Below are 26,431 nucleotides of genomic sequence, written 5' to 3'. Positions count from 1 at the left end.
AATAATACTTTTATGTATTATTATAACTTTATAAAGAAGTACCGTTACCCGGAAGTGACCATTCGTTGGAATGGCAACTTCCAATATACGTAAACAAGCACTCGCCATGATGGAATTTAAGGGAAAACTACCCAAAAGATGTGTCAAATAACACTGAGACTGAATGAATAGGTAACGACAAACATGTTTTATAAACCCATTATCCCCTGAAAGTGTGAATTTAATGTAGACCCGTGAAAATCGTGATCGAAGTGCCTGTTCACTGACAGTTGAATTTTACCGCTATGTCAACTTGATAAGTTGATAGACGTTATGTTAAATGTTATGTTATCTGATAAAATTGGTACTTATTATAAACATATGCAATTTGATCTCCCCAAATTGAGTTTGCCAAAGTTGTCTTAGTGTATGAAAATCATCTAAGACCATTATTTTTCAGGTTTTCAGATATTGATCCCAATAAAATTTAGAAATATAAAATGTGTTGTTTCTTTGAGATTATTATCAATACCCATTTATAACACTTTCCCCACCCAATAAAAAAAGAATTCTCCCGAATTCTCTTTTGTATTGTACACATGATAAAATATATGCAATGAACTAAAAGCATTAAAACACAAAAGAACAGTAACAATAAAATTTGACAGTTCTAAGTCTTTCTTGATCGGTTCTTCTTGGTGATGGTCGTTGTCATCTTAGATAGTAAAAAAAGTGTATACAGTTAATGCGATTTATCCTTCTTAACATCTTCTGACAATCTCAGAGGTACATTACATAATAATTTAACTAAGTCATTTTGTGGTTTTGATCGGGTTGCGGCTTCCAGCATATCTATTAATTCCAAAGCTTCAATTCCTTCCAGTTTACCAAGACAGATATCCTTCAACAAGTGGTAATTGGCCAAACGAGCCTTTATAATCAAGTCTTCTCCAGGTTGATTAGGTAACGCAGTACCTGGCAAGGCAAGCATGGCATACTTGTCAAGTACGTCTCTCTCTTCCTTGACCGTGTCGACTCCATGCTCCCTTGCCAAGGTCATGGCAGCGAACCTCCAGGCTGTCAGCTTCTGATCCGCTGTCAATTTCCTCCATTCCTTGGGCGGCCAGAACATTGGTGTTGGTTTACTCGACACCTGCATCCTTTCTCCGGCCCATTGTCTCCTCCCTGGTGGAAATAGGGGCATCCCTCCTGCTTTTAATAGCTTTTCCGCCCTCTCCCTAAGTGATATATTGGTAGTTTCTTCTTCGTCAGTGTCAATATCAAACACTTCCTTATGGCTCACCATTATGATTCGTTTATCTGACCTCTCTGATGTTGCCTTGTCTTCCTCCTCCTCTTCCTCCTCGTCCTCACTCAGCATTGGTAAATATGTATCATTCTCTTTGTTGTCTAGTTTCTTAAGAGGGCTGTCTTGAATTGGTACTGGCTTGCTTGGTTTTTTCTTTTCTGCTGTTGGTAGGACATCTGCAACTTTTTCTGATGGTTCCTGTGTTGTTGAGATGGTTTTAGCTGTTTCTGGTTGTTCCTTTTCTTCTAATATAACTTCTAGGTTGTCTACTTCTCCAATAGAGTCCATTATCTCGTACTCTGGCTCTTCTCCAATATCGGATTTACTACTTTCTTCCCTGGTTGTTTCCTCTGCCTTCTTCCTGGACTTGGTTTCAAACGTCACCTTTCCCCTAAACAGCTTCCTGACATGTCTCTCACCAATTCCCAACGCCTTAGTTACCTGATTCAAGGTGTGCTTTGACTCAGACAACTTAAGTTCTGTTCCCCAAGTTTGTGGTGGCTCATGGTCTGTCTTTGCAATGCTCATTCTCCTAACCAAATTGTCCTTTGCCCTGGAGTCCTCCATGACCCAATGCACCATTTCTACCTTGAACCATATTTCTGCTGACGACTCCTTCATTCTAAGAAAGCCTATGTTCCCCTTAGATGATAGGTCAATCCTGGCTACTGCTAGTTCAGGAAGGTCCACTAGAGGTCTGGATGGACTGTATTTCCGTTTCCTAGAGCTGGTGGGCTGCTCACTTGTAACAGAATGACCCAGTGCTTTCTTCCATCCTTCTTCCCATGACTTCTTATGTTTGTCTGATCCCTCCTTCTTGGTGGCTTCCACCCATCCCAACAGTGCTGCCCTGGTCCTGATGGCAATGGTGCTCGTCCATTCTGAAGGCTTTATAATTCTAACATAATCATCTGGCCGCTTGGCTAACCAAAATCCATTAGGCTCTGTAAAGAAATCACCCTCCAGGAGGTCTATGGTTAGATCATTGTGTTTTCTCTTACTGTGCTTGGTGAGCTCCGACATCCTGCCAAACGTCCTCTCACTATCTACACACCATGGACAAACAACTCTGCACACCGAATGCTCGGAGATGGCATGGCTCTTCAGGTCCTTTTTCTTTTCATAGGTTTCCGGGCATAACCAGCATTTTGTCGATACCACTGAACTCATTCTGAAATACAAGGAATACTGCCATTAATTCCCTGTATTGTTTATATAATAAGTTAAAATCCTCCCCCCGTCCCATTCTATAAATGTGTTCATGGAAGGCCAGCATCCGTAGGCAAGTAAACTCAACTCAAACCATGCAAATAACACCAACGAAACAACTCCAAAAATATCTATAACTGTTCATATCCAAAAATAAACTCGACTACTAGGCTCCTCCTTAGTCAGTCAGGTTCCCTATCCTATATCTCAATGATTTGACTAGTGGTTGATCAGACCACCCCCAAATCGCTCTCCGACAGATCTGTCATAAAAATATATACTGCAGTATATCCAAAAATAAAAGTATGAACAGGTACAGAATGCTGAGGACCTTTAATATTCCTCCAACATTTAGCCAACTGGCTTATCCAATTGCTGGTCGTTATTTGCTTCCTCTAAATTCATCATTCTTCGAAATCTGCTTGCCCACGATGGTACATTCCTCCCTTGATACAGTGCTAAACGATCCACATGATATACAGTCGACGGCTGCCTCAAGCTTCTTTTTACTCGGTAAGTAACATCATCTATTCTCTTTTCAATTATAAACGGTCCTTTCCATTTAGGTGTGAGTTTTGAGCATACTCCCTTTTTCCTTATTGGGTCGTAGATCCAGACAGCTTCCCCCCTTTTAAAGATTCTTTTCTTGGCGTTAAGATCATATCTCTTTTTCTGATATATAGAGACCTTTTTGAGTGCTTTCCTTGCAAATGCATGATTTTCTTTTAATTTATTTTGTAGGTGTGCCACATACTCATCTGGCGACCGGTTTTCTTGAATTTCAGTATCTGGCTTTGGGATCACAGCCTGCAGCGGTAAAGTTACCTCCCTTCCAAAGAGCATAGAATTTGGTGTCTTGGAAGTAGATGCATGTACGGAAGATCTGTATGCCATCATCACCTGTTGTAGATACTGGTCCCATTGATCTTGTTTTTGTTTACAGTACATCGATAACATAGAAGCAAGTGTTCTATTAAAACGTTCCACACCACCGTTGGATTGTGGTCTGAAACTCGTAGTTCTGGTTTTATGAATGCCTAGTAGATTGCACATTCTCTGGAAAATATCGGCTTGAAAGTTTCTTCCTTGATCTGAGTGTAGTTGTAGAGGGGCTCCAAATTTTGTTACGAAATGGTCTATAAATGCGGTACAAATCGTTGAACTTTCCTCATTTGGTAGGGCTATAGCCTCTGTCCATTTGGTAAAAAGATCTGAAATGACTAAGATGTACTTATTGTTTCGTTTTGTTAATGGCAATGGTCCAAAAATGTCTAATGCTACTCTTTCCATTGGTTCTCCTGAGACATAGGTACCCAAAGGTGCTTTAGTTGATTCTTTCTTTGGTTTTCTTGCAAAGCAACTGTCGCATGAACGGCAATATGCTTGAACATATTCCTTCATGTTAGGCCAATAGAATCCGTTCTTGAGCTTTTCCAGTGTCTTGTCCACACCTAAATGAGCAGCTGATGGTACGTCATGAAAATAGTGTAACAGCTCTTGTGTTCGACTCTTAGGAACAATCATTTGTTTTCGGGCTGTTTGGCCATTGTTTGTCTCAAACCTTCTGTATAAAACTCCTCCATGCAATTCTAATCTGTTCCATTGTCCCCAAAGAGTTTTCAATGCTGATGTTCCACTTGAAATACTTTCCCATGGTGGTTTCTGAGATCCGCTTTCAAATGCTGCAAATACTTTCCCAATATTGTCATCTTCTAATTGCTGTTGTCTTATTTCCGATGGTTCCCAACCCCCTAAAAGTGCCTCATTGACTTTCATTTCATTCTGTTGTTCCTTGAGTTCACTCCTTGTTACAGCTCGGATATTTCCTGGAATTAGCCCTGTAATTTCAGTGATACCTGCTGTTTCATCTGCTTCCGTGAGGGGTGTAGCAAAGTGTTTTACTGTTTCTTCTTGTTTTTCTAAATTTGAATGGCATTCTACAGGTTTTTCACTTTTCTCCGTATCATTATCGTTTTCAGCTTGATTTAAATCCTCTTGATGTTTACATGACTTACATGGATTCCTTGACATTGCGTCAGCATTTGTATGTTTCCTTCCTGCCCTATGAGTAACTTTGAAATTATATGTTCCTAATGTCTGAAGCCATCTTGCTACCTGACCTGTAGGATCCTTCAGACTTTGAAGCCAACTGACGGCTGCATTGTCAGTTCTGAGTAAAACTGGTCTACCATAGACGTATGGATGAAAATTCTTCAAGGCAATGATTACAGCTAGTAGCTCCTTTCTAGTCGTACAGTATGAAATTTCATGCTTATTGAGTGCCTTGCTCATGTATGCAATAACATGCTCACGACCATCGTGTTCCTGTGAGAGGACGGCTCCTACTGCGTAATTACTGGCGTCGGTGTCCAAAATGAAGGTTTTGTCTGTAACTGGGTAAACCAATATTGGTGGTGTAGTTAGTGCTTCTTTTAGTGAGTTGAAAGCAAGCTGGCAGTTTTCTGTCCAAATAAATTTCGTCCCCTTGTCACATGCTTTATGTAAAGGTCTGGATAGATCAGCAAAACCCTTAACAAATTTCCGATAATAGGAGCAAAGTCCTAAAAAGCTCTTTATTTCCTTTGCATTCCGTGGAACTGGCCATTTTTGAACTGCTTCTATTTTCTCAGGATCGGTTTGAACTCCTTGCTCTGAGACTACATGCCCAAGAAATTTGACGCTTTTCTGAAACAAAATGCATTTTGATGGTTTCAATTTTAAGTTTGCTTCCCTCATTCTTTGAAATACGTGCTCTAGCCTAAGTAGTTCTTCTTCAAACGTTGCCCCTGGAACGATTATGTCATCCATGTACAAGAGACATTCCTCCCACTGAAGTCCTCTAAGTACGTCCTCCATTAATCTTTCGAAAACTGCTGGGCTAGTGGCTAAGCCAAATGGGGTGACTGTAAACTGAAAGAGTCCTTGACTGGTCGAAAATGCGGTCTTTTCTCTGTCATCTGGATAGAGCTCCACCTGATAAAAACCTTGATTTAAGTCTAGACATCCGAACCATTTGGCTCCTGCTAACGAATCTAAGCAGTCGTCCACACGAGGCAAGGGATAGGCGTCTTTGTTAATGATCACTTCATTTAAAGCTCTATAGTCCACACATACTCTTGTACTTCCGTCCTTCTTGGCTATAAGTACGGTCCTAAAACTCCAAGGGCTGTTTGATGGTTCAATGACTCCTCGGTCCAACATTTTGACTATTTCCTTTTTTTCTATTTCCCTTTTCCCCAATGGTAGCCTCCTAGGTGCTTGTCTTATCGGATGTGCAGTTCCTGTATTTATCCTGTGTTGTACTCTATTAGTCCTCCCTAAATCATCCGCTGATTTTGCAAAAACGTCTGAGTATGCCTGAAGAAGTTCCTTCAGGTATTGCTTTTCTTTTTCCTGTAAATGTACAATACTTCTGTTAAATAGGTCCTCAATATGTGATGGTAGCTTGTCTGAACTGGTCCCTTCTGTTCCAATGTAATTGCATACTCCTACCGCTGGCATTTCGTAGTACGACTCACATACACCTATCTGTTCCTTAGCATGTACAGTAATTGGTTCTTCCCGAAAGTTAATTAATTGTACTCTAATGTCTTCCTGGTGTGGATCTAAAATTCCCCTAGTGATGTTATGTTCTGTTTCCTTTTTCTGAGTTTTATCAACGTATCCCAGTGGTCCTAAGTGTTCTGCATTTTCTATTATTACTGGAATGAGCATTTTAGATTTTCCCGGCAAAGTGACTGTCTCCTTTACAATGACTCTACATATTGCATTTGCTTCTCCTCCTATCCAGCAACGTATATCTGTATCCTTTGTAGATAATATCTGTCTCTTATAATCAATTTTGTCTATATGATCCAATAGAAAATCCTGCCCCAAGATCGCATCTTGTTTGATATCACAGACCAGAAATTCTGTGTTAAAATCTGCTGTCCCTAAAGTGAGTTTTTGTTTAAGTGTCCCGTATGAGCATAAAGGATTGCCATTTACATCAAAAAGTTTATATGTGCTTGGTTCTAGTATTGCGTTTTTCAGTACATCAGCTAACTGTCTGTAAATTTTATAATTTAATATAGAAGAGGTTGATCCATTGTCTATTAATATTGTCAAAGGTAAGTTTTGTAGGTATCCTTTAGTATAAAATCCGTTATCCCAAATACCACATGTATTTCCCATTTGTCCTATCCTAATATTGTGACTTAATTCCTGTGACCGTAAATTTCCCACTGGTTCCCGGTCTATCGAGCCAATGGGGAACTGAAGTTTCCCTGGTTGAGACTTTGTGAGTTTCTGTTATCCTGGTCCTTGGAGCCTTGCTGTCCTCCAGTATTGTCATGTCTTGCATTTTCTTGCTTGTATCGAAGATAAAATGGACAATATCTACATAAGTGACTTGTGCTCTCACAAATGAAGCATTTAGCTTGCCTGTTATTAGTATTTCCCCATTGAGGCCTTCTGTTATTATTATTTTGCCAAGAGTTGCTATAATTCTGTTTTGTACCTTCAAGCTGTGAAATCCTCCTTGTTAGTCCATCAATGCTATCGTGAAATTGGTTTTCCGAAGGTTCCTGTGGAAAATTAGATGCTTCTCCTAAATGTGTATCTGTTGTCATTCTGACACTGCCTTTCTTCTTTTCTGAGCCATCTCCTATTATAGCTTCATATCTTTCTATTACCTCTACAGCTCCTGCAACAGTTCTACATCCCTGGTTAGTGCATTGGTATTTTACTTCAGGTGTAACGCTTTTGTACAGCTGGTTAAGTGCCAATACTTCCTGAGCCCTTGCATCAAGATCAATATAAGCTCTCTGAGCCATCTGGCGTAGATCGTCCGCCAACGCCGCTATTGCTTCTCCTGGGTTCCTTTTTCTCATTTCAAGACGAGAAAGCCATCTGTTTTGTTGCCTTGTACTCCCAAATCGTAATCCTAATCTCTGAGTCAAAATACCGTAATCCCGTTTTTCCGTCTGTTCTAAACTAATGTAAAATGTCCTTGCTGGTCCCCTTAATGCTGCCGCTAGCGCTAATACTTTGTCTGCGTCCCGCCATCTCCCAAGTTCGGCACACACCTCAAAGTGTGAAATATATTCCTCCCAATCCTCTCCTCCATCATATGGTTCTGGTCTAATAGAGACTGTGTGTGGGTTGTTGTATCGGAATCCGTCAGTATTTATCCCCCTTTGTCCTCTTTGTCCAGACATGCCATATTCTCTATTTACGTCTCCCTCCCCATGTGCGTATACATTTGCTCTGTGTTCTTCTAAAGTTTCATTTGCGTCCGCAAATTCGGTATTTCTCTCATGCCTTACTTCTTTTTCTCTCTCTTCCGATCTAAATCTGATTTCCAGATCTGGCGACTCGGCCATGTTGAGACTTAGACTGATTTTAACCTATATATATATAACGTACAATAATTATTGTAATAAAATTAAATTTCCACCACGTTAAGATCCATCTTTATCGTAGACGTTGACATATTAAATTGGTATACTAGTAGATAGTTGAATTTAAAAATAAATGTGAGGTTCGCATCCTGGATGCCACTTTGGACTGTGACATCCCACTTCTGACACCAGTTTGTTACAGGCGGGCGAGTAGGGGTCGAGTGTACTTTTAATTCCGTATGATTGCTTATTGATAGTGTTCCGTTACTTTGTCTTGTTTTGAGTGTAGTTTGTTGACTCCAGCATAATCATATATAAATGAAGAATCCAGCGTAAAAGAGTGACTTTTATTCTTGTCCAGTAGGCATGTATATCTCAATAAATAACGCATGCAAATATCAGCAATAACATAGTATAACCATAATTTGTAATAGTAAGATGCTGGCCTTCCGAACCCCAGATATAACTTATAAATACAGATTTACAAGACTTTATCCTATCAATACAATAATGAGAGAATGAAATATACGTATTTCATTAAACTACGATATAAGAAAGTTGTGAACGTGGTGGGACATCGTATCTTTACATCTTTAATAATTTGTGTAATTTGCCAAAAACTGCTATGAGAAATTGTAAACATTGAACTGGTTCCTCATCTTGTTTTAATATGAAGCCACTTCCTGTTGAAGACCTGCTTAAGCGGGAATATTTATAAAAGCGATATTTGGTTCCTAGACGTCCTTATGTGAGCTTTTAGTTAAATATTCCAAAAGATGTAAAAAGATAAATAAAGGCTTGAAATCCAGTAGGCATGTATATCTCAATAAATAACGCATGCAAATATCAGCAATAACATAGTATAACCATAATTTGTAATAGTAAGATGCTGGCCTTCCGAACCCCAGATATAACTTATAAATACAGATTTACAAGACTTTATCCTATCAATACAATAATGAGAGAATGAAATATACGTATTTCATTAAACTACGATATAAGAAAGTTGTGAACGTGGTGGGACATCGTATCTTTACATCTTTAATAATTTGTGTAATTTGCCAAAAACTGCTATGAGAAATTGTAAACATTGAACTGGTTCCTCATCTTGTTTTAATATGAAGCCACTTCCTGTTGAAGACCTGCTTAAGCGGGAATATTTATAAAAGCGATATTTGGTTCCTAGACGTCCTTATGTGAGCTTTTAGTTAAATATTCCAAAAGATGTAAAAAGATAAATAAAGGCTTGAAATGCTATCGCATAGCTTAAGGTGAAATAGCTGTATATCGAAATGCATCCTGTACCTAAATAGCTTGCTTGACTTTAAGGGTTTGTTTGGTTTATTGTACTGCTCTGCTTGATAGCCAGATACGATATGCCAAAGTGCTAGTGCGACGCCGTATTTATACTTGACGGTGAAATACATCCGCGACTCACAGAACTGAAAATCTACTATAACTTTGAAATACTAAGGAAAACTCTGGCTCATGTCCCAAAATGTCGTTATAAATCCATAAAATCGCGAAAGTTTGCCTTTAATTCCAATAAATAAGTGACATAATAAATATAAACCTTAAAATTCCATACTCGTAGCCTTATCACCTACGTTACTATATGACGTCATTGAAATCACAAAATAGTTCCTTAACGGCGCTACACAAAAACGTACTTAACGTAATTATTTCCTATTATTAAATATCCTACACAGTAAAAGGAAGGCCAGCAAGTAATTTAATCATATCTTAATAATACTTTTATGTATTATTATAACTTTATAAAGAAGTACCGTTACCCGGAAGTGACCATTCGTTGGAATGGCAACTTCCAATATACGTAAACAAGCACTCGCCATGATGGAATTTAAGGGAAAACTACCCAAAAGATGTGTCAAATAACACTGAGACTGAATGAATAGGTAACGACAAACATGTTTTATAAACCCATTATCCCCTGAAAGTGTGAATTTAATGTAGACCCGTGAAAATCGTGATCGAAGTGCCTGTTCACTGACAGTTGAATTTTACCGCTATGTCAACTTGATAAGTTGATAGACGTTATGTTAAATGTTATGTTATCTGATAAAATTGGTACTTATTATAAACATATGCAATTTGATCTCCCCAAATTGAGTTTGCCAAAGTTGTCTTAGTGTATGAAAATCATCTAAGACCATTATTTTTCAGGTTTTCAGATATTGATCCCAATAAAATTTAGAAATATAAAATGTGTTGTTTCTTTGAGATTATTATCAATACCCATTTATAACAGTATGTATAACTAAAACTTCCTAAAAAGAAGAGATTGTAAAACATTTATCTCTAAAAAAAAAATAAAACACACACACAGTCACTCTGTTTTCTAGTCTCTTCTTGCTTCCATCTATAGAAGCAAAAGATAACAAAGGAACATTCAAATACATTAGTCTAAAAAACAACCTGATAGTGGCACTGTGGCACTTGTAAAACTGTAACTTGTCAGTAAAGTGGCCACAATTACTGAACCATTTTGTGCAGTTCAATGTAAATATATTTATATTTATATCCATTTGTAATTCCAATCACTGTCTTTTATATAATGTGGTCATTTTGATAAATTTCCTGTTTACAAAAATTTTAATTTTTCAAAAAAACTAAGGATTTTCTTATCCCAGGCATAGATAACCTTAGCCGTATTTGGCACAACTTTTTGGAATTTTGGATCCTCAATGCTCTTCAAATTTGTACTTGTTTGGCTTTATAATATATTGATATGAGCGTCACTGATGAGTCTTATGTAGACGAAACGCGCATCTGGCGTACTAAATTATGATCCTGGTACCTTTGATAACTATATATATTGATGAGTGTTACACTGTAGATTAATTAAAATTAATGACACATATTTTCAGGTATTTTTTATTTATAACTGTTATATTAATTGAGTTTGATATGATTAAAAGAATGTGTCTTTTTCAAAAATCAATTGAAATTGCATGACAGCAGCTGATCATTTCTATAAGATTATTTTAGAATAGTACATGTCTTGAAAAATAGTAATATATAAATATGATTAAAGTTGGTCACAGACGATTATGTACATTTGTAACCAGTAATTATAGAACATGAAAATCTTTGTGATATTGATCAGTGAAATCATATGGACATAATGATAAAGATGCTACCTAAATTCTTGCATATGATAGAACGATGGAATAAACAATTATTTCTTGATATAATAATTCATAATAATTCATGGTGAACTAATTGTAAAGACTTCCAGAAATGAAAATGAGACGAAGGATCATTAATCAGTTTTTTCCAAAAATAGGTATCTCCAGATTATAGGTTTTTATTTTAGAAACATTGTATAAAGTTAAGGCATGTTAGATTGATTTACGTAAATCTGGCACAAAGTATGATGAATGTTGTCTGGGCAGCACTATTTGGTTTCACAAGGTACATGAGGTAATCATCTCTTGAGTTATAAATCAGATCAAAGCAAAATTTGAACTGAATCCACATGTTATTTGAATGCATATAAAAAGACTCTTTTATCTCTATAGACAATTTTTAAAATTTTAATGATTAAAATTTTAGTATCAGAATCAAAATTTGAATATAATTTTTTTATTTTGAAAATTTGCTATGAAAATATAAGAATATTTTTCAAAATTTAAATGAAATGAAAGCTAGTGATTATCACATTTAAAAAAAAAGCCTTTCAACTCTTCATGCACAATGTGGAAGTAATTCATATAAAATATTTCAAAATGTGAGTTTTAATTATTGCGTTTACCATGTTTACAACTCTGTCGCATTTTTCGCAATAATAAAAACCTTAGTAATTAAGAAAATATAATATCTTTCTTTATTTAAAATTTTTGACAAATATTCGGTTCTAACTAATCCCATTGTTCAAGTTTTGTTTTCATAATTTCATGAATCCAGTGTTTCATTGTAACCAAAAGTCATTTCATCTGATTTTCTATTGCCTATTTTAGGCTTTTAAAATATAGGTTAATTTGGGATGTACATGACATATCTCAATCAGCAATAGACAGACTAGAGCATGCAAAGTGCAATAACTCAACATGCATTTAATATACTGTCAAGTAATTGTAAAACAAAGTTGAATTGTTTCTAGTGAAATCAGTACGATGAGACCTGCATAGCATAAATAATCACTTCAATTTCATTAAAGTTATGTGCCATGGTGGAATTAATTAATCAATGAATCCATGGACAGCATTGTTACATTATCACCTGGAAATTGTCAAGTCGTAGAAACATAATTAAAAGTATGGATATTATCAATTTCTTGCCTTCCCCTGGTATTCTTTAAACTTCTAGGTTCATTTTCAAAATAAATATTTATGAATCGGATATAAATCTTGTGAGATGTCATTACGTTCTAACGTTTGTTTATTGTATTGTTGAGAAAGTCAGAAAAATCTGGATTCTGCTCACAGAAATTTATTTATAGTGGGATAATACATTGTAAACAATAGGCTAGCAATGTGGTTTGGATAATTTGTGTACATTTCGTCAGAAAAAATACCACAGTTTCAAACAGTTACTAACTTTATTTAAACTCGACAGATGGTTTTTACTTGGGATTATACCATTCTGAAGGATAATAATCTATGCATATAATTTAAAATTGATTTTCTAGTGCCATAATAGCTAGAAAAACATAATTTATAAAATAATGAAACATTTTTTTTTGCGTTAACTTGTATGCGAGTTTAATAGAAATTCATAGATTAAAAAAATACATATGAGAGTGCTTAAATGGAAGAATATTTGCTGATGAACATATTAAAAGAAATAGAAAATTTAACTGAAGTGTAGAATATTGACTAATTTAAATAGTGTTGGATTATACTTATAAATTTTAATTCACATTGAGGATTAAACTGTCATCTGACTGTTTTGTTTTAACAAACTTGACCAGTGGTCTTTAGACCATGTGTAAAAACATGAATGGGGAGGTAAGTTTTAAATGAGGATACCACGATTTATTTTTATATTTATTTAAGGGTTGAATTTGGAATAAGGTTTATGGGAGTAATTGTATTGTTGAAAATGATTGGATATTGTGTTTGCCCTTCCTAAGAGAGTAGTTCTAAGGAATTGAGAATGGAAGTTGGGAGTCTGTCAAAGAGACAACAATTTTAAGCTGATCAAAGAGCAGAAAACGGTCTGAAGCTTCCAATGAAGCTATTATGTTATTCTATCTTTTCATCCGTCCATTTACTGTTCATGTCCTTTGACCTGTCCCCATATCAGAATTATGAGGTTAAACTGTGGGTAAAGATAGATAAAAGTTCAGATTTAAAAAAAGGTTAAATTTTTATAGATGGTAGTTTATCATGAAGTTGTGGTCAAAACAGCTAGAACCATAGTACTCATGTTTTATTATTATTTAAACTTTTAAAATTTGTGACAATTTTGGGTTTTCGCTCAGATTTAAAGATTAATAGAATTGTGATAATAAGGGCATGAGGGCCAGATATAATCATATAGAAATATTCTTGTTTTTGGCATATTTTTAGATGGTTACGTCTAGTTCAATGTTTTCTTATAATTAAGGAATATAAAATTTATGCCTAAGCCATCATCATTGTGTCTTGGGTGTAATTTTGTTGTTGATAAGCAAGTTCATAACTTAGAAATTTAGAAAATATCTAAGAATTTGAATCAAGAAAGTTAAGCTTAAATAAGTAAGTCAAGTAAGCCAACACCTTCTGGCAGTACAAGATGGTTATTTTAGTCTATTTCTAAAACCTATGATGGCCGGTGTATAAAGGTTCATCACCTCTGCAATTCTTTTAAGAGGGGTACAACATTAACCTTTGCCCTCATTTCATACTTCAAAAAAGTGTTATTTAGTTTAGTAATTTTATCCCTTTGTACCATATCAAATGATTAAGACCTCTAACCTTATAAGTTAACAAATTTACATACACGTGACATTTTATCACTGTTGTCCCAATAGCTTTTCCAAATTTATGCTTTTGAATTTTCAAAATGGAAAAAGTCTTCCTGATGAGAACTAAATTGTAATTGTGAGAAGATTTCATATTGTTCCAAAATTATGAGCTTATTACCATAAAATACAGGTTAAGTTTGCCACAATTTCTTTTCCAGAGTTATGCCTCTTGAATGATGTCTCAAAAAAGCAAGTCAGTTTCATGATGGTAAATTAAGATTGCTTTGGTATAGGACCTTTTAACTTTGCTTGTAACTATGTAATGATTTAAAATTCAATTTTAGGTTCAAATTTACTATAATAGGTTGGCAAAACCTTGATGAAATATATCCATGCATGAAACTACATTTTTCCACTATCCACAAATTAAAATTAAACCACAGTATAGAAGAATGTTATTTAATAAAAAAAAAAAAAAGCTTTCTTTATAATACAAAATCAATGCATATAGCTTTTTTATGATATATATATAAAATCCATGGTTAGGTTAAACTTGATAGCCATTATTAAATGACAAACCAGTTTGTTCTGATTTCTTAGTATTACTGAATAGTGATATGTTTTGCTTTATTATGTATTTTTCTCTTCTGATTAATACACTGTTGCAATAATGTTTTTGGTAAGTAGGTACAATATTTGCTTTATTGTGTATTTTTGTCACCAATTATCTTGTTGATATCCATTTAGGAGATAACTGTTTTGTATTTTAAGCTCCGACAGCATCAATTGGGGATTTGATGGTCGCAAATTAAGTTTACTGGCGATGCGTTAGCGGAGACCGTTAACGATTATTTGCGACCATCAAATCCCAAATTGATGCGGTCGGAGCTTAAAATACAATATTGTTATCTCCATTCTAATGAAACTGACAGAAAACAACGTTAAAACATGTATTTAAAATCTGTCATATGCCGTCTGCGCTTGCGCGTACGTCCCATAGCATCAATTGTCAATTGATGCCATGTAAGAAAGTGACGTTATCCAATCAAAATGAACGTTACAAACGTTGTTGCATTAGAATGTTCCATTGATGTGTTTATGGTTTGAATTAATGGAAATAAACACTATATGAGTTACCAGGTACAGACATTATACAAGGTTTCAAAAACATGAAACATATAACTATTTTATTCAAATGTATACTGCCATAAATTTGCCTCTGTAATTGTAAAATATTTTCCGGCTATGTCCAGAGCCATTTTATCAAACACAATTGTACAAAACACTAATATTAAGGCCAACAGTTGTAAAATAGTTTACAGGTGATGTTTTAACTGAAATAAATTTGAAACAAATACAAAAAAGTTGTTTCACATATTAATAAATAATAAAAATAACTCTGCATTACCAACTGGTACATATTTTAAATTAATGTTATCGCTGTTTATGACTATTTTGGCTCTGTTAAAAAACGCCATAAAAGATATATTACTATTTTACATCTAAAGCTTTATAAAAAAGAAGATGTGGTATGATTACCAAATAATTTGGCCCAATGGGATTAACTCTCCACTAGAGACCAAATGACACAGAAATTAACAACGGAAGGTCACTGTATAATCTAATACAGTTTTGTAAATACCTTTTTTTTAAAAGTTCAGATGATATGTTATTGTATTTTTTTATTTTCAGTAATGTGTCACACATACAGACAGCCCAAATAGCACCCAAGTTAAACAACGGAACAGAGAAGCCTAGGTTCGGATCAGCTAATGGTTGTCCACGATGTGGTAAACAGGTCTACTTTGCTGAGGAAAAAAGAGCACTAGGAAAAAAGTGGCACAAAATTTGTCTAAGTTGTCGTAAGTATCTGTTGTACATACATCAACATGAATGGAGATGGGGAATGTGTCAAAGAGACAACAATTGACCAATGACTAAAGGCTATCAAACTTTCTTATTGCCAAAAAATCCTGCACCCTGAAGCAGGCTTCAGCTGGTCCCTTAAAAAAATGTTTACTAGTTCAGTGAAAATAGATAGATACCTAAAATAAAATTATGTACCGGTATGCAAGACGCATGCTTCTTCTACAAAAGACTTATCAGTAGCGCTTGATTAAAACAAGTTAAAAAGGCCAAATAGACACATGTATCAAAATTGTTGACAACTGAATGTTGACTACTTGACTGGTTTTGTTGCCTGGTTGGGTAGCTCATTTTGTTCATCTTTATTTTAAATATTAGCCATTACATGTATCATGGCGTTGAAAACTGTTGAAAGTTTGTTGACCAGCAGTTCTCCCCATATCCAAGAACTGTGCTAATTAGAAAATATTCAAAAGATATACTGCAGAATGAAACATTTTCTATATTGATATGATGAAGATAATTAAGTATCAGCTGTTTCTGACCAGTTTTCCTAACATTAGAGCACTAATCATCAGTTATGAGGTATCGAACACAAAAGACCTATTGTTCTCATATTATCTCCGCGGTTTTATCATATATTGATTTATTTTAATCTTGTCTCTTCAATTCTAATTAGACAATTGTTGCTACTACATATATGGTATAAATAGAGGATTATATTCTATTGTTCACAATATTTACGACTATATATAATGAGGATACATCTTTTTACGCAGAAAAGAAGCTATCTTTGATGAATTTGAAAATGGGAAATGGATTATTAAAAGTTATGATTAAACAAGTCTGTATATAGAAGTATGGAAATAAATTGTTTATAACATTTCTTTTCATGTTTTATCCTATATTTATGTCACCTGATCCCGACCAGGATATTATGTTTCAAAATTCCAAAGACAATACTTCAAAAGCAAGATGTCTTTCTTCCCGAGTTTTATTGCTTTATTTCTTTTAGATTATAAAGAAACTTAATAAAAATAATGTTAATGTTGCTTGACCTTTGTTATAATTGATTTTTGACAAAGCTGGCTTGGAAATATCTAATTATTTATGTAAGTAAGGTGCCTAAATTATAGTCTATTTTGATTAATCTCAGTGAATTATTTTTCCAGGAATTTCAATCGATGGTATGAATTTGATTATTTTCATGTTTATTAACAGATAGTTGTAAGAAATTATTAGACAGTACAACATGTAACGATCACGACGGAGAGATTTATTGTAAGGCCTGCTACGGTAAAAGTTTTGGACCTAAGGGTTACGGATTTGCAGGTGGAGCCTCTGGATTAAACATGGATACTGGCGTTAAAGGGGAGATTACTACAAGGTATATTATTATTCGGCTTAACATCAATGAAATTATATACATGAATAATTTAAAAGATTTTATATAGTGCATTAACTCATAATAACAAAAAAAAACCTAGAGGTACTAAACAAAATAAAACTAACAATCCAATTGAAATGTGAAACATGAATTGAAATGGTAAATAAAACAGAATTTTTTTATTTTTATAGGAAATTCTGAATTAATTTTTCTGTAAGTTGTCTAAAATACCTTCATGCTGATAAATATAAAAAACTAACTGAAACATAAGTGCAGTTCATATAAGTACAAAAATGGTTAAAACAAAAAGATATGCTATTGAGTTTTGAAATTTACAATCCAAATATTGTACCCAATAAATCAATAGATTTTTAGAAAAAGACTTGAACAAATTTACTGATATTTTATATACAGATATAGTGATCGGGAAAAAAGAGTAAGAAAATTGAAGGACATTTCATTTAATTTGTAGGGATGTATCTACTTATCAGAAAGCTCAGGCTGCACCCTTGATCAATGGTAGTGAAAAGTTTGGAGGGGGAAACATGTGTCCTAAATGTGGAAAAAGTGTTTACTTTGCTGAGGAAGTCAATGCCATGGGCAAGAAATACCACAAGCTTTGCCTTAGGTGTGGTAAGTAGTTGATGCCATTGACAGGAAATACCACAAGCTTTGCCTTAGATGTGGTAGGTATGCAATGCCATTGCCAAGAAATACCACAAGCTTTGTCCTAGGTGTAGTAAGTAGTTGATGCCATGGCCAAGAAATACCTCAAGCTTTGCCTTAGATGTGGTAGGTAGGCAATGTCAAGGCCAAGAAATACCTCAAGCTTTGCCTTAGATGTGGTAGGTAGGCAATGTCATGGCCAAGAAATACCTCAAGCTTTGCCTTAGATGTGGTAGATAGGCAATGCCAAGGCCAAGAAATACCTCAAACTTTGCCTTAGATGTGGTAGGTAGGCAATGCCATGGCCAAGAAATACCTCAAGCTTTGCCTTAGATGTGGTAGGTAGGCAATGTCAAGGCCAAGAAATACCTCAAGCTTTGCCTTAGATGTGGTATGTAGGCAATGCCATGGCCAAGAAATACCTCAAGCTTTGCCTTAGATGTGGTAATTATAATAAGTCAATGCAAACGACAGGAAACACCACAAGCTTTGTTCAAGATGTGGTAAGAATTCAATGCAATTGGCAGGAAATGCTACAAGCTTTGCCTAAGATGTGGTAATTATACAATATCATGGGCTGGAAATACAAACTTTAAATTATACACAATATGTAGAAAAACTCATTAGCAGATTTTTTGGATGGATCTAATCATGGTTTTTTACTGGAAATATGCAAATTACTAAAAATTATAAATGTCAAAATTCAAGGAACAGCATTTTCTTGGTTTTAAAGCATAAAAACTTGTGTCAAGGATTACAATTGTAAAAATAAAGAAAAGAAGAGAAAAGAAAAAGAACATTTATTTTATAAGGTTTATTCCTGGATATAACCATAAGCTTCGAAATTTAGGGTGTTATATATTAGAATAAACTTGACTCATGTTAATACTACTTTCCCAGGTAACTGTAACAAGATGTTAGATAGTACTACCTGTACAGATCATGGCAATGATGTTTACTGTAAGAATTGTTACGGGAAGCTATTTGGACCTAAAGGATATGGATTCGCAGGAGGAGCTTCTGGACTGTCCATGGATACAGGAAATCCTGATGAAGTTACTAGAGAGTAAGCTTGATATGGGGAATATTTTCCATAAAACATAATGCATGGTTTATTGGTTTTACATTTAAAAAAGAATCATTGATCAAAAAGAGGCTTCAGAACTAACTAAAAGTCACAATGTGTAAAATGTAAATAATTGTAAGTCAACGTACAGACCTTCTATACAGAGTCTTGGTTCACACTTTACAGCAAGCTATAAAGGGCCCCAAAAATCCTAGTGGAAAACAACTCAAACAGGAAAACCAACAGTCTAATGTATATAAAACAGACTTCTACACAGAGTCTTGGTTCACACCTAACAGCAAGCTATAAAGGGCCCCAAAATGACTAGAGTAAAACAACTCAAACAGGAAAACCAACAGTCTAATGTATATAAAAAAACAAGCGATGAGAAACACTTATGAACCACATCAACAAACCACACTTACTGAACAACAAAACATGATTTTTTTATTAATCAAAATACTTAAAAATACATGTAATGTTTAGGGCTCCACATATGCAACTTCAAACTCATATTTATAGAATACATGATTTTATGAAGAATACATTTATATTTATTACAGAAATGTATCCAGCCTATCTATTGCCCAGGCTGCACCACTGCTTCCTGATACAAAACAAAATGCTGTAATAGGGGGTGGGGACATTTGTCCTAGGTGTGGCAAAGCTGTCTACTTTGCAGAGAAAGTATTTGGAGGAGGACAGGTAAGCCTTAGATAATTCAAAGCTGGGTCTTCAATCAACAGTAAATGATAAGAATTAATGGGGACATGGAAAAGGGGAGACAAATACAGAAATTTATAGGTGTAAATTCAGAAAAAAATCTCCCATTGACTTTAATGCTATTCTATGTCTTGAATTAAATGTATACCTGATTTACCTTTAAAAATTAGAAAGCTTTGATATATCATTTATGAAAGTACAATTGTAGGCCTATCTTTTGCAACAATAAAGACATAGGGTCATGTGACATTTTTGGGCATTCACATGGCCTTGTTTACAAACACTGTAGATTCAAACTTAATTCCTTTACCGACGACCTTCATTACTTTTCAACCCTGTTGTAAAGAGAATGTAATTTCATCACTTTTAAAAAAAATATTTTAACTGTTGTTTTGATCCATTTATAAAATATTATCTATTATAAACATAATTTACCAATTAGAAGAGCACAGGACCTTAGTTTTATACAGAGCTCTCTCCCATAAATGAGCGATCCCTGATGAAGTATATTTATTTACCGAATTTACCCTTATAGGAAATTACTTTTATATTCAAACTACAAAAGAACCTGCAGTAAATGCTTGTACACTGATATAAAATAACAAAAAGAAGCATTCAGTTCTTAAAAAACCCTCGTTATCTTTATTTTACATTTGTTGTAAGTTGTTAAAAGTTGAGCGCATTTTAGTGATATTCTCTGGTTGTATTGAATAAGATAAACTCTGTAATTTTATGTTATCCTATGCCTCACTTCCTATATTAAGATAGTTTCTTTCTTTGCTAGGATGAAAATCCATCTGCAGATCATCATCAGGTTAACACTGTTGCAAATTATTTGTATCTCCTGAAATCTATTGTTGTAATCTAAAAACTTAGATATAAAACTTGCATTCTTTTTAGGTTTATATATGAATGCTGATACATTTGTACTAGAAAGACTCTATTATAAATTTTTCTTCTGAAAATGAGATCTGTTTACTGTGGATTCATTAATTATGGTTTGATATTGTAGATTTCATGGGTGGAGGTTAATCACGAATTCAAATTTCCAACCAAGTACACATTTTCTATTGGTATAAATGCCGACATTGGTAAAACCATGAAATAAAATATCCCAGGTGTATGGTTTCCTTCAATATTCGAAAATTGTTATCCACAAAAATTTGTGAATCCACAGTATTAGTTTCAATTCTATTTTAACCTAGAAAATGTATCATTTCTATTTTTACTTGAGAGAGATATCTATGTGCATGCAGTTTTCATTAACATTATTGATTAAAGATTCCTGGTGCAATTATTGTAATTGATAATAAATAATATATATCAAAATTAAATCAAAATTAAGCTTTTCAAATGCATCAAAGAGACAGCTTTCTATGCTTTGAACAAGTGCATTTAATTCCTTTGGATGTATTTTGTCTATTTAATCCTTTATATACTTTGCTATAGTCTTTCCTCTCACTGAATACCAATTTCATGAGAAAGTTATCTCTTTACTGTTGTTTCATTCTTAGCTTTTGTTTAAATAAAATTAGAATAAAATTTTTTAATTATTTACAAAATGGACTTCTTACATGAAATAAAAAATTGTGTCATATATTTCATTTTTTTCATTTATAACATACTGATTTAAAATGCTTGTAGATACAATGTAAGGCAAACAGAGATTTTATTATATTTATTAAGGATATTTGAAGTTTGCTATCATCATTTGTTGAGATTACGTAGAACCAGTAACATAGCCATTACAGACAATGAGATATGAAATGAAAGGATTGATTGTTGTTAAACACCACTTTATTGGCTTTTTTTGTGGTGGAGGAATTAGGAGTGCACAGAGATAACCTTTGGCAGGAAAACTGACAATCCTAGTCAATTTAGATTGGTTTTAAATGCACCTGCCAGCACTTTGCCAATAAAGTCCCAGAAATAATAAAATGCTGAATATGTCTATGTGACCAACCAAAAAATACAAATAAGAAATTAGCATCTAGAAGACAAGGCTTCCACTCTAGACAGGTCCTCTAACAATCTGTAAAGTTTTAAATCGTAACAAGTGGTGTAATGATGTCATCATAGGATCTTATTGTCTTGTAACAGTTTTTAATTTGTTTTTTCACAGACATATCACAAGAGCTGTTTTAAATGTACTGCCTGTGGGAAAGGACTTGATTCTACTACACTCACCCATAAAGAAGATGAAGTTTTCTGTAGATGTAAGTTACATATATGGTTGTAGTTACTGTAAATTCAGAAATTATTGCATGCATTTATTATTGTGATTTTGTCGTTTAAGACTTAAATGTAACTTTTATGCCCCACCTACGATAGTAGAGGGGCATTATGTTTTCTGGTCTGTGCGTCCGTTCGTCTGTTCGTCCGTCCGTCCGTCCGTTCGTCCGTCTGTCCTGCTTCAGGTTAAAGTTTTTGGTCAAGATAGTTTTTGATGAAGTTGAAGTCCAATCAACTTGAAACTTAGTACACATGTTCCTTATGATATGATCTTTCTAATTTTAAAGCCAAATTAAACTTTTGACCACAATTTCATGGTCCACTGAACATAGAAAATGAAAGTGCATGTTTCAGGTTAAAGTTTTTGGTCAAGTTAGTTTTTGATGAAGTTGAAGTCCAATCAACTTGAAACTTATTACACATGTTCCTTATGATATGATCTTTCTAATTTTAAAGCCAAATTAAACTTTTGACCCCAATTTCACGGTCCACTGAACATAGAAAATGAAAGTGCATGTTTCAGGTTAAAGTTTTTGGTCAAGGTAGTTTTTGATGAAGTTGAAGTCCAATCAACTTGAAACTTAGTACACATGTTCCCTATGATATTATCTTTCTAATTTTAATGCCTAATTATATTTTTTATCCAATTTCATGGTCCATTGAACATGGAAAATGATAGTGCGAGTGGGGCATCCGTGTACTTTGGACACATTCTTGTTATGTTTTTGATATTGAGAAAAATCCTATTCTTTTCATATAAACAATTTCAAATTAAGAGTTTAAATTGTTGTGATTATGACCCCGTCCCATTTTTCGCAATAATAAAAACATTGCAATAATATCTGAATTTGCAGTAAGCTGTAACAAAATATAAGAAATATTTAAAAAAAAATTAAGAAATAATTCCTTCATGTCATGCTCTATGCTCATTTTAACATGGGTAGGCATTATATTTGTCGATATTTTACACTGAGCGTTAGCGAGGTGTAAAATGTGGTCAAATATAATGCCTACTCATGTTAAAATGAGCATAGAGCATGACATGAAGGAATTATTTCGATTCTAATAGGACAAATACAGTATTTTTATAGGTTGAAGCGTACGAAAATACCGTAAAAATGTTTGGCTTTTCCCATTTCCTCCCCGAGGAGTCTGTGCATTACATTTCATATTTGATAAGTTTAAAAATTACAAGCAGGGTAAATATATGTTGTTTTATAAAAAATATATAATAAAAGTTTATGTTAGCTGCTTAAATGTATATATTTTAAAGGATAACGATGGAAATAACGTTAATATACACAGTAAATTCGTGCGCATGTGTCAAACATATTTTGTGCTCATTAGAACACGGCTTTGTTCACAAAGCGTAATAAGGACGTCATATTAGAATAACTAATAATTTGTGCTGTCTATGAAGATTGTCTATGAAGATTGTCGATGTCTATCTAAGTATAGCAGGATATTTAAAATTGTTCATTACATTTTTATGCCCCACCTACGATAGTAGAGGGGCATTATGTTTTCTAGTCTGTGCGTCCGTTCGTTCGTTCGTCCGTCCGTCTGTTCGTTCGTTCGTTCGTCTGTTCGTTCGTCCGTCTGTCCCGCTTCAGGTTAAAGTTTTTGGTCGAGGTAGTTTTTGATGAAGTTGAAGTCCAATCGACTTCAAACTTGGTACACATGTTCCCTATGATATGATCTTTCTAATTTTAATGCCAAATTAGAGATTTTACCCCAATTTCACGGTCCACTGAACATAGAAAATGATAGTGCAAATTTCAGGTTAAAGTTTTTGGCTTCAGGTTAAAGTTTTTGGTCAAGGTAGTTTTTGATGAAGTTGAAGTCCAATCAACTTGAAACTTAGTATACATGTGCCCTATGATATGATCTTTCTAATTTAAATGCCAAATTAGAGTTTTGACCCCAATTTTACGGTTCACTGAACATAGAAAATGATAGTGCAAATTTCAGGTTAAAGTTTTTGGCTTCAGGTTAAAGTTTTTGGTCAAGGTAGTTTTTGATGAAGTTGAAGTCCAATCAACTTGAAACTTAGTATACATGTGCCCTATGATATGATCTTTCTAATTTAAATGCCAAATTAGAGTTTTGACCCCAATTTTACGGTTCACTGAATATAGAAAATGATAGTGCAAATTTCAGGTTAAAGTTTTTGGTCAAGGTAGTTTTTGATAAAGTAGAAGTCCAATCAACTTGAAACTTAGTATACATGTTCCCTTTGATAAGATCATTCTAATTTTAATGCCAAATTAGAGAATTTATTCCAATTTCACAGTCCTTTAAACATAGAAAATGATAGTGCGAGTGGGGCATCCGTGTACTGTGGACACATTCTTGTTTATGTTAATTTGTAAAACAAACAAAAGTACATGTATTAGTCAGTCCTTAAAATTTAATCCAAACTCCTATTTTAAGGAGTAAATCATGAGAAAATGTTGGTTACCTCATGGTCATAAGACAAAATTATGTCTATGAGCAGAAAGACAAAACACTTTCAGCCAATCAGAAGACGTGTTACATCCAAAATTGATTTATGTAAGAAGAAACCTTACATTAAAATACATGTATGAACATCCAGTTGAATACAATAGTTCTCCATCCAAGATAGCTAAATATTCATCTTCAATATTCAATTTTGAACATTTCCATCTTTCTTTCACTTTGTTTTGCTGTATACATAGTGTCAATCACATAATGGCTGCAGTTGTGCATTATGTCTGATTTTTAAAAAAGCAAAAAAAAACATCACATTAATTTCTAAAGAGCATTATCAAAAATTATCAAGAACTTTTTTTTTCTTTTTTTCAGCATGTTATGCAAAATATTTTGGACCAAAAGGATTTGGATTTGGACAAACCCTTCAACATACAGGATAAAATGAAATATGTGAAATACTTAAGATGAACATATCTACTCAAGAAAATCAAACCTGGCATTATCACATATTTTTTTAAATGAACAGGATGTCTGACAAATTTAACCTTATGCATAAAATGTTTGTTAGTTTTGATTTTTTATACATGAAGATATTATTGTATAAGTTAACATTGATGTTGATTGGATGGATGTTTTTATGCATATGGTAATGCCAAATATATTTTAATGAAATTTCTTCTTTTTTATTTTACTGAATGTTTAAGTCGTGTACCTTTTAGCTGCCTACATTTTTACAGATCATATTCATATAAGTTTAATTTGTTTTTAAAAGAATCTCAAAAAGTTTTTTTTTTAAATGGTACTGGCTGGTAATAAAAAGGATACTTTGACTGTTTAGTTTAATAACCAACAACACAATTTTTATATGCCTATCATTAGTCATCAACCTTTTTAAAATCTGTTTATGAATATATACCATCTGAAATATGCTCTGTCATAATAATAAAATTAAATTTATATGTTTTTTTTTATTTTATTGAAATTTTTTATCACTAAATGAGTATACTTTTTTACTGACTTTTTTCTGAATTGTACTCTTAATTTTGTTAAACAAAATCAAACCAGTCGAGTTAACTCGTAATTTATAAGTCATTTTTACTTTTTTAACAATTTATAATATTTTTTTTCTTTTCATTCAAAATTTATTAAGATGATATCACCCTTATCACATATCAAGAAACATAAAGTTACAGTTTGCTTGCCAGACAAAAAAGGTTGTGTGCATTCCATGTTTAAAGATAACTTTTGTATGCTAAATTTTCATATTAAAAAATATAATTTTAGTAATTGATAAAGACTTGCATCCGTACAATTGTAGTTTTCAGACTTTTGATTAACTGTTTTAATTAAAAAATCTTTTTGATCTATGGGCATTTTTTATTCACCCTAAAAAGAAAGTGTATTTTAGTTGAAGTAATTGTACATGACCAGTATGAACAGGATTTTCAAGTTTGTTGAACACAGTTGGAAGTTTTGTACAGAGAAGTGTAAATGATCAGGTTTAAAATGAAAATCTGATATAAAAATATATGTTGTATTGTACATTAAGGTTGTATTCATTACTTGTATTTGTGTAAGTTATTTTTAGAATCTTTACATGTTTTAATGTAGACTTTTTTTTTTTGGAATTTTTAATATTCAGGCAATATCCTTAAAACCCTACTTATCTAGTTTCCCTTTATCTTTAAAATTAGACTTGCTTTATATCTAGTATGCTATTTCTTGTTTTCATTAGAGTTTATAAGTGAGTTATTTCACTTGTTATTGTTCATTATAGATAATTTTGAATGCTTTTCAGGAATATGCTAAATCATTATTGAAATGTCCAGTTTTGGGGGGAAGATGCATTAAAATCTCCTTTATAACTGTTTTTTTCCATCCCCAGATACTGTTGTTCTTTCTGCAATAAGTCAAAGGTCATAAGTAAGGTAGATAACCCTTGCTGAAGAATGTCAAGGAGGGTGAGTAGATTAATAAAAAACATGATGTAAATATAAAAAAAGAAGATGTGGTATGATTGCCAATGAGACAACTTTCCACAAGAGACCAAAATGACACAGAAATTAACAACTATAGGTCACTGTACGGCCTTCAAGGTTATTACTACATTATCAGCTGAATTGGTTAGTATACAGGGATGAAAAAATTGACATAAACCAAGGGCAGTGTCATCTTTCCAAAGATTTCAAAGTTTTGGGATATTGCCTGAGTATTATCATTGAAGATATGTTTTTTTGAACACTTATTT

At 33.6% G+C, this 26,431-nt stretch overlaps 1 protein-coding gene across 3 annotated transcripts in view; it reads left to right on the top strand.

Annotated features, from left to right (window-relative positions):
- LOC143083078 (cysteine and glycine-rich protein 1-like) overlaps nucleotides 1–24,989 on the top strand; it is a 42,303-nt gene extending 17,314 nt beyond the window's left edge. For 2 of the 3 annotated variants that reach the window (XM_076259271.1, XM_076259272.1), the window contains exons 4-10: nucleotides 15,482–15,651; nucleotides 16,877–17,042; nucleotides 17,515–17,675; nucleotides 18,609–18,774; nucleotides 19,338–19,479; nucleotides 21,620–21,713; nucleotides 24,556–24,989. In XM_076259271.1, coding sequence (XP_076115386.1) covers nucleotides 15,482–15,651; nucleotides 16,877–17,042; nucleotides 17,515–17,675; nucleotides 18,609–18,774; nucleotides 19,338–19,479; nucleotides 21,620–21,713; nucleotides 24,556–24,623 — 967 coding nt within the window. In that variant the 3' untranslated portion in view covers nucleotides 24,624–24,989. Of the gene's footprint in view, nucleotides 1–12,720; nucleotides 12,849–15,481; nucleotides 15,652–16,876; nucleotides 17,043–17,514; nucleotides 17,676–18,608; nucleotides 18,775–19,337; nucleotides 19,480–21,619; nucleotides 21,714–24,555 lie in introns of those variants that run through there. The other variant, XM_076259273.1, reaches the window with a different exon arrangement.
- Nucleotides 24,990–26,431: the final 1,442 nt, after the last annotated feature.

This window comes from Mytilus galloprovincialis, chromosome 7, assembly GCF_965363235.1.
Source record: "Mytilus galloprovincialis chromosome 7, xbMytGall1.hap1.1, whole genome shotgun sequence".
Classification (NCBI taxonomy): Eukaryota; Metazoa; Mollusca; class Bivalvia; order Mytilida; family Mytilidae; genus Mytilus; species Mytilus galloprovincialis.
The sequence above is the reverse complement of the archived record's forward strand: the minus strand, read 5'-3'. Positions and strand labels throughout refer to the sequence as shown.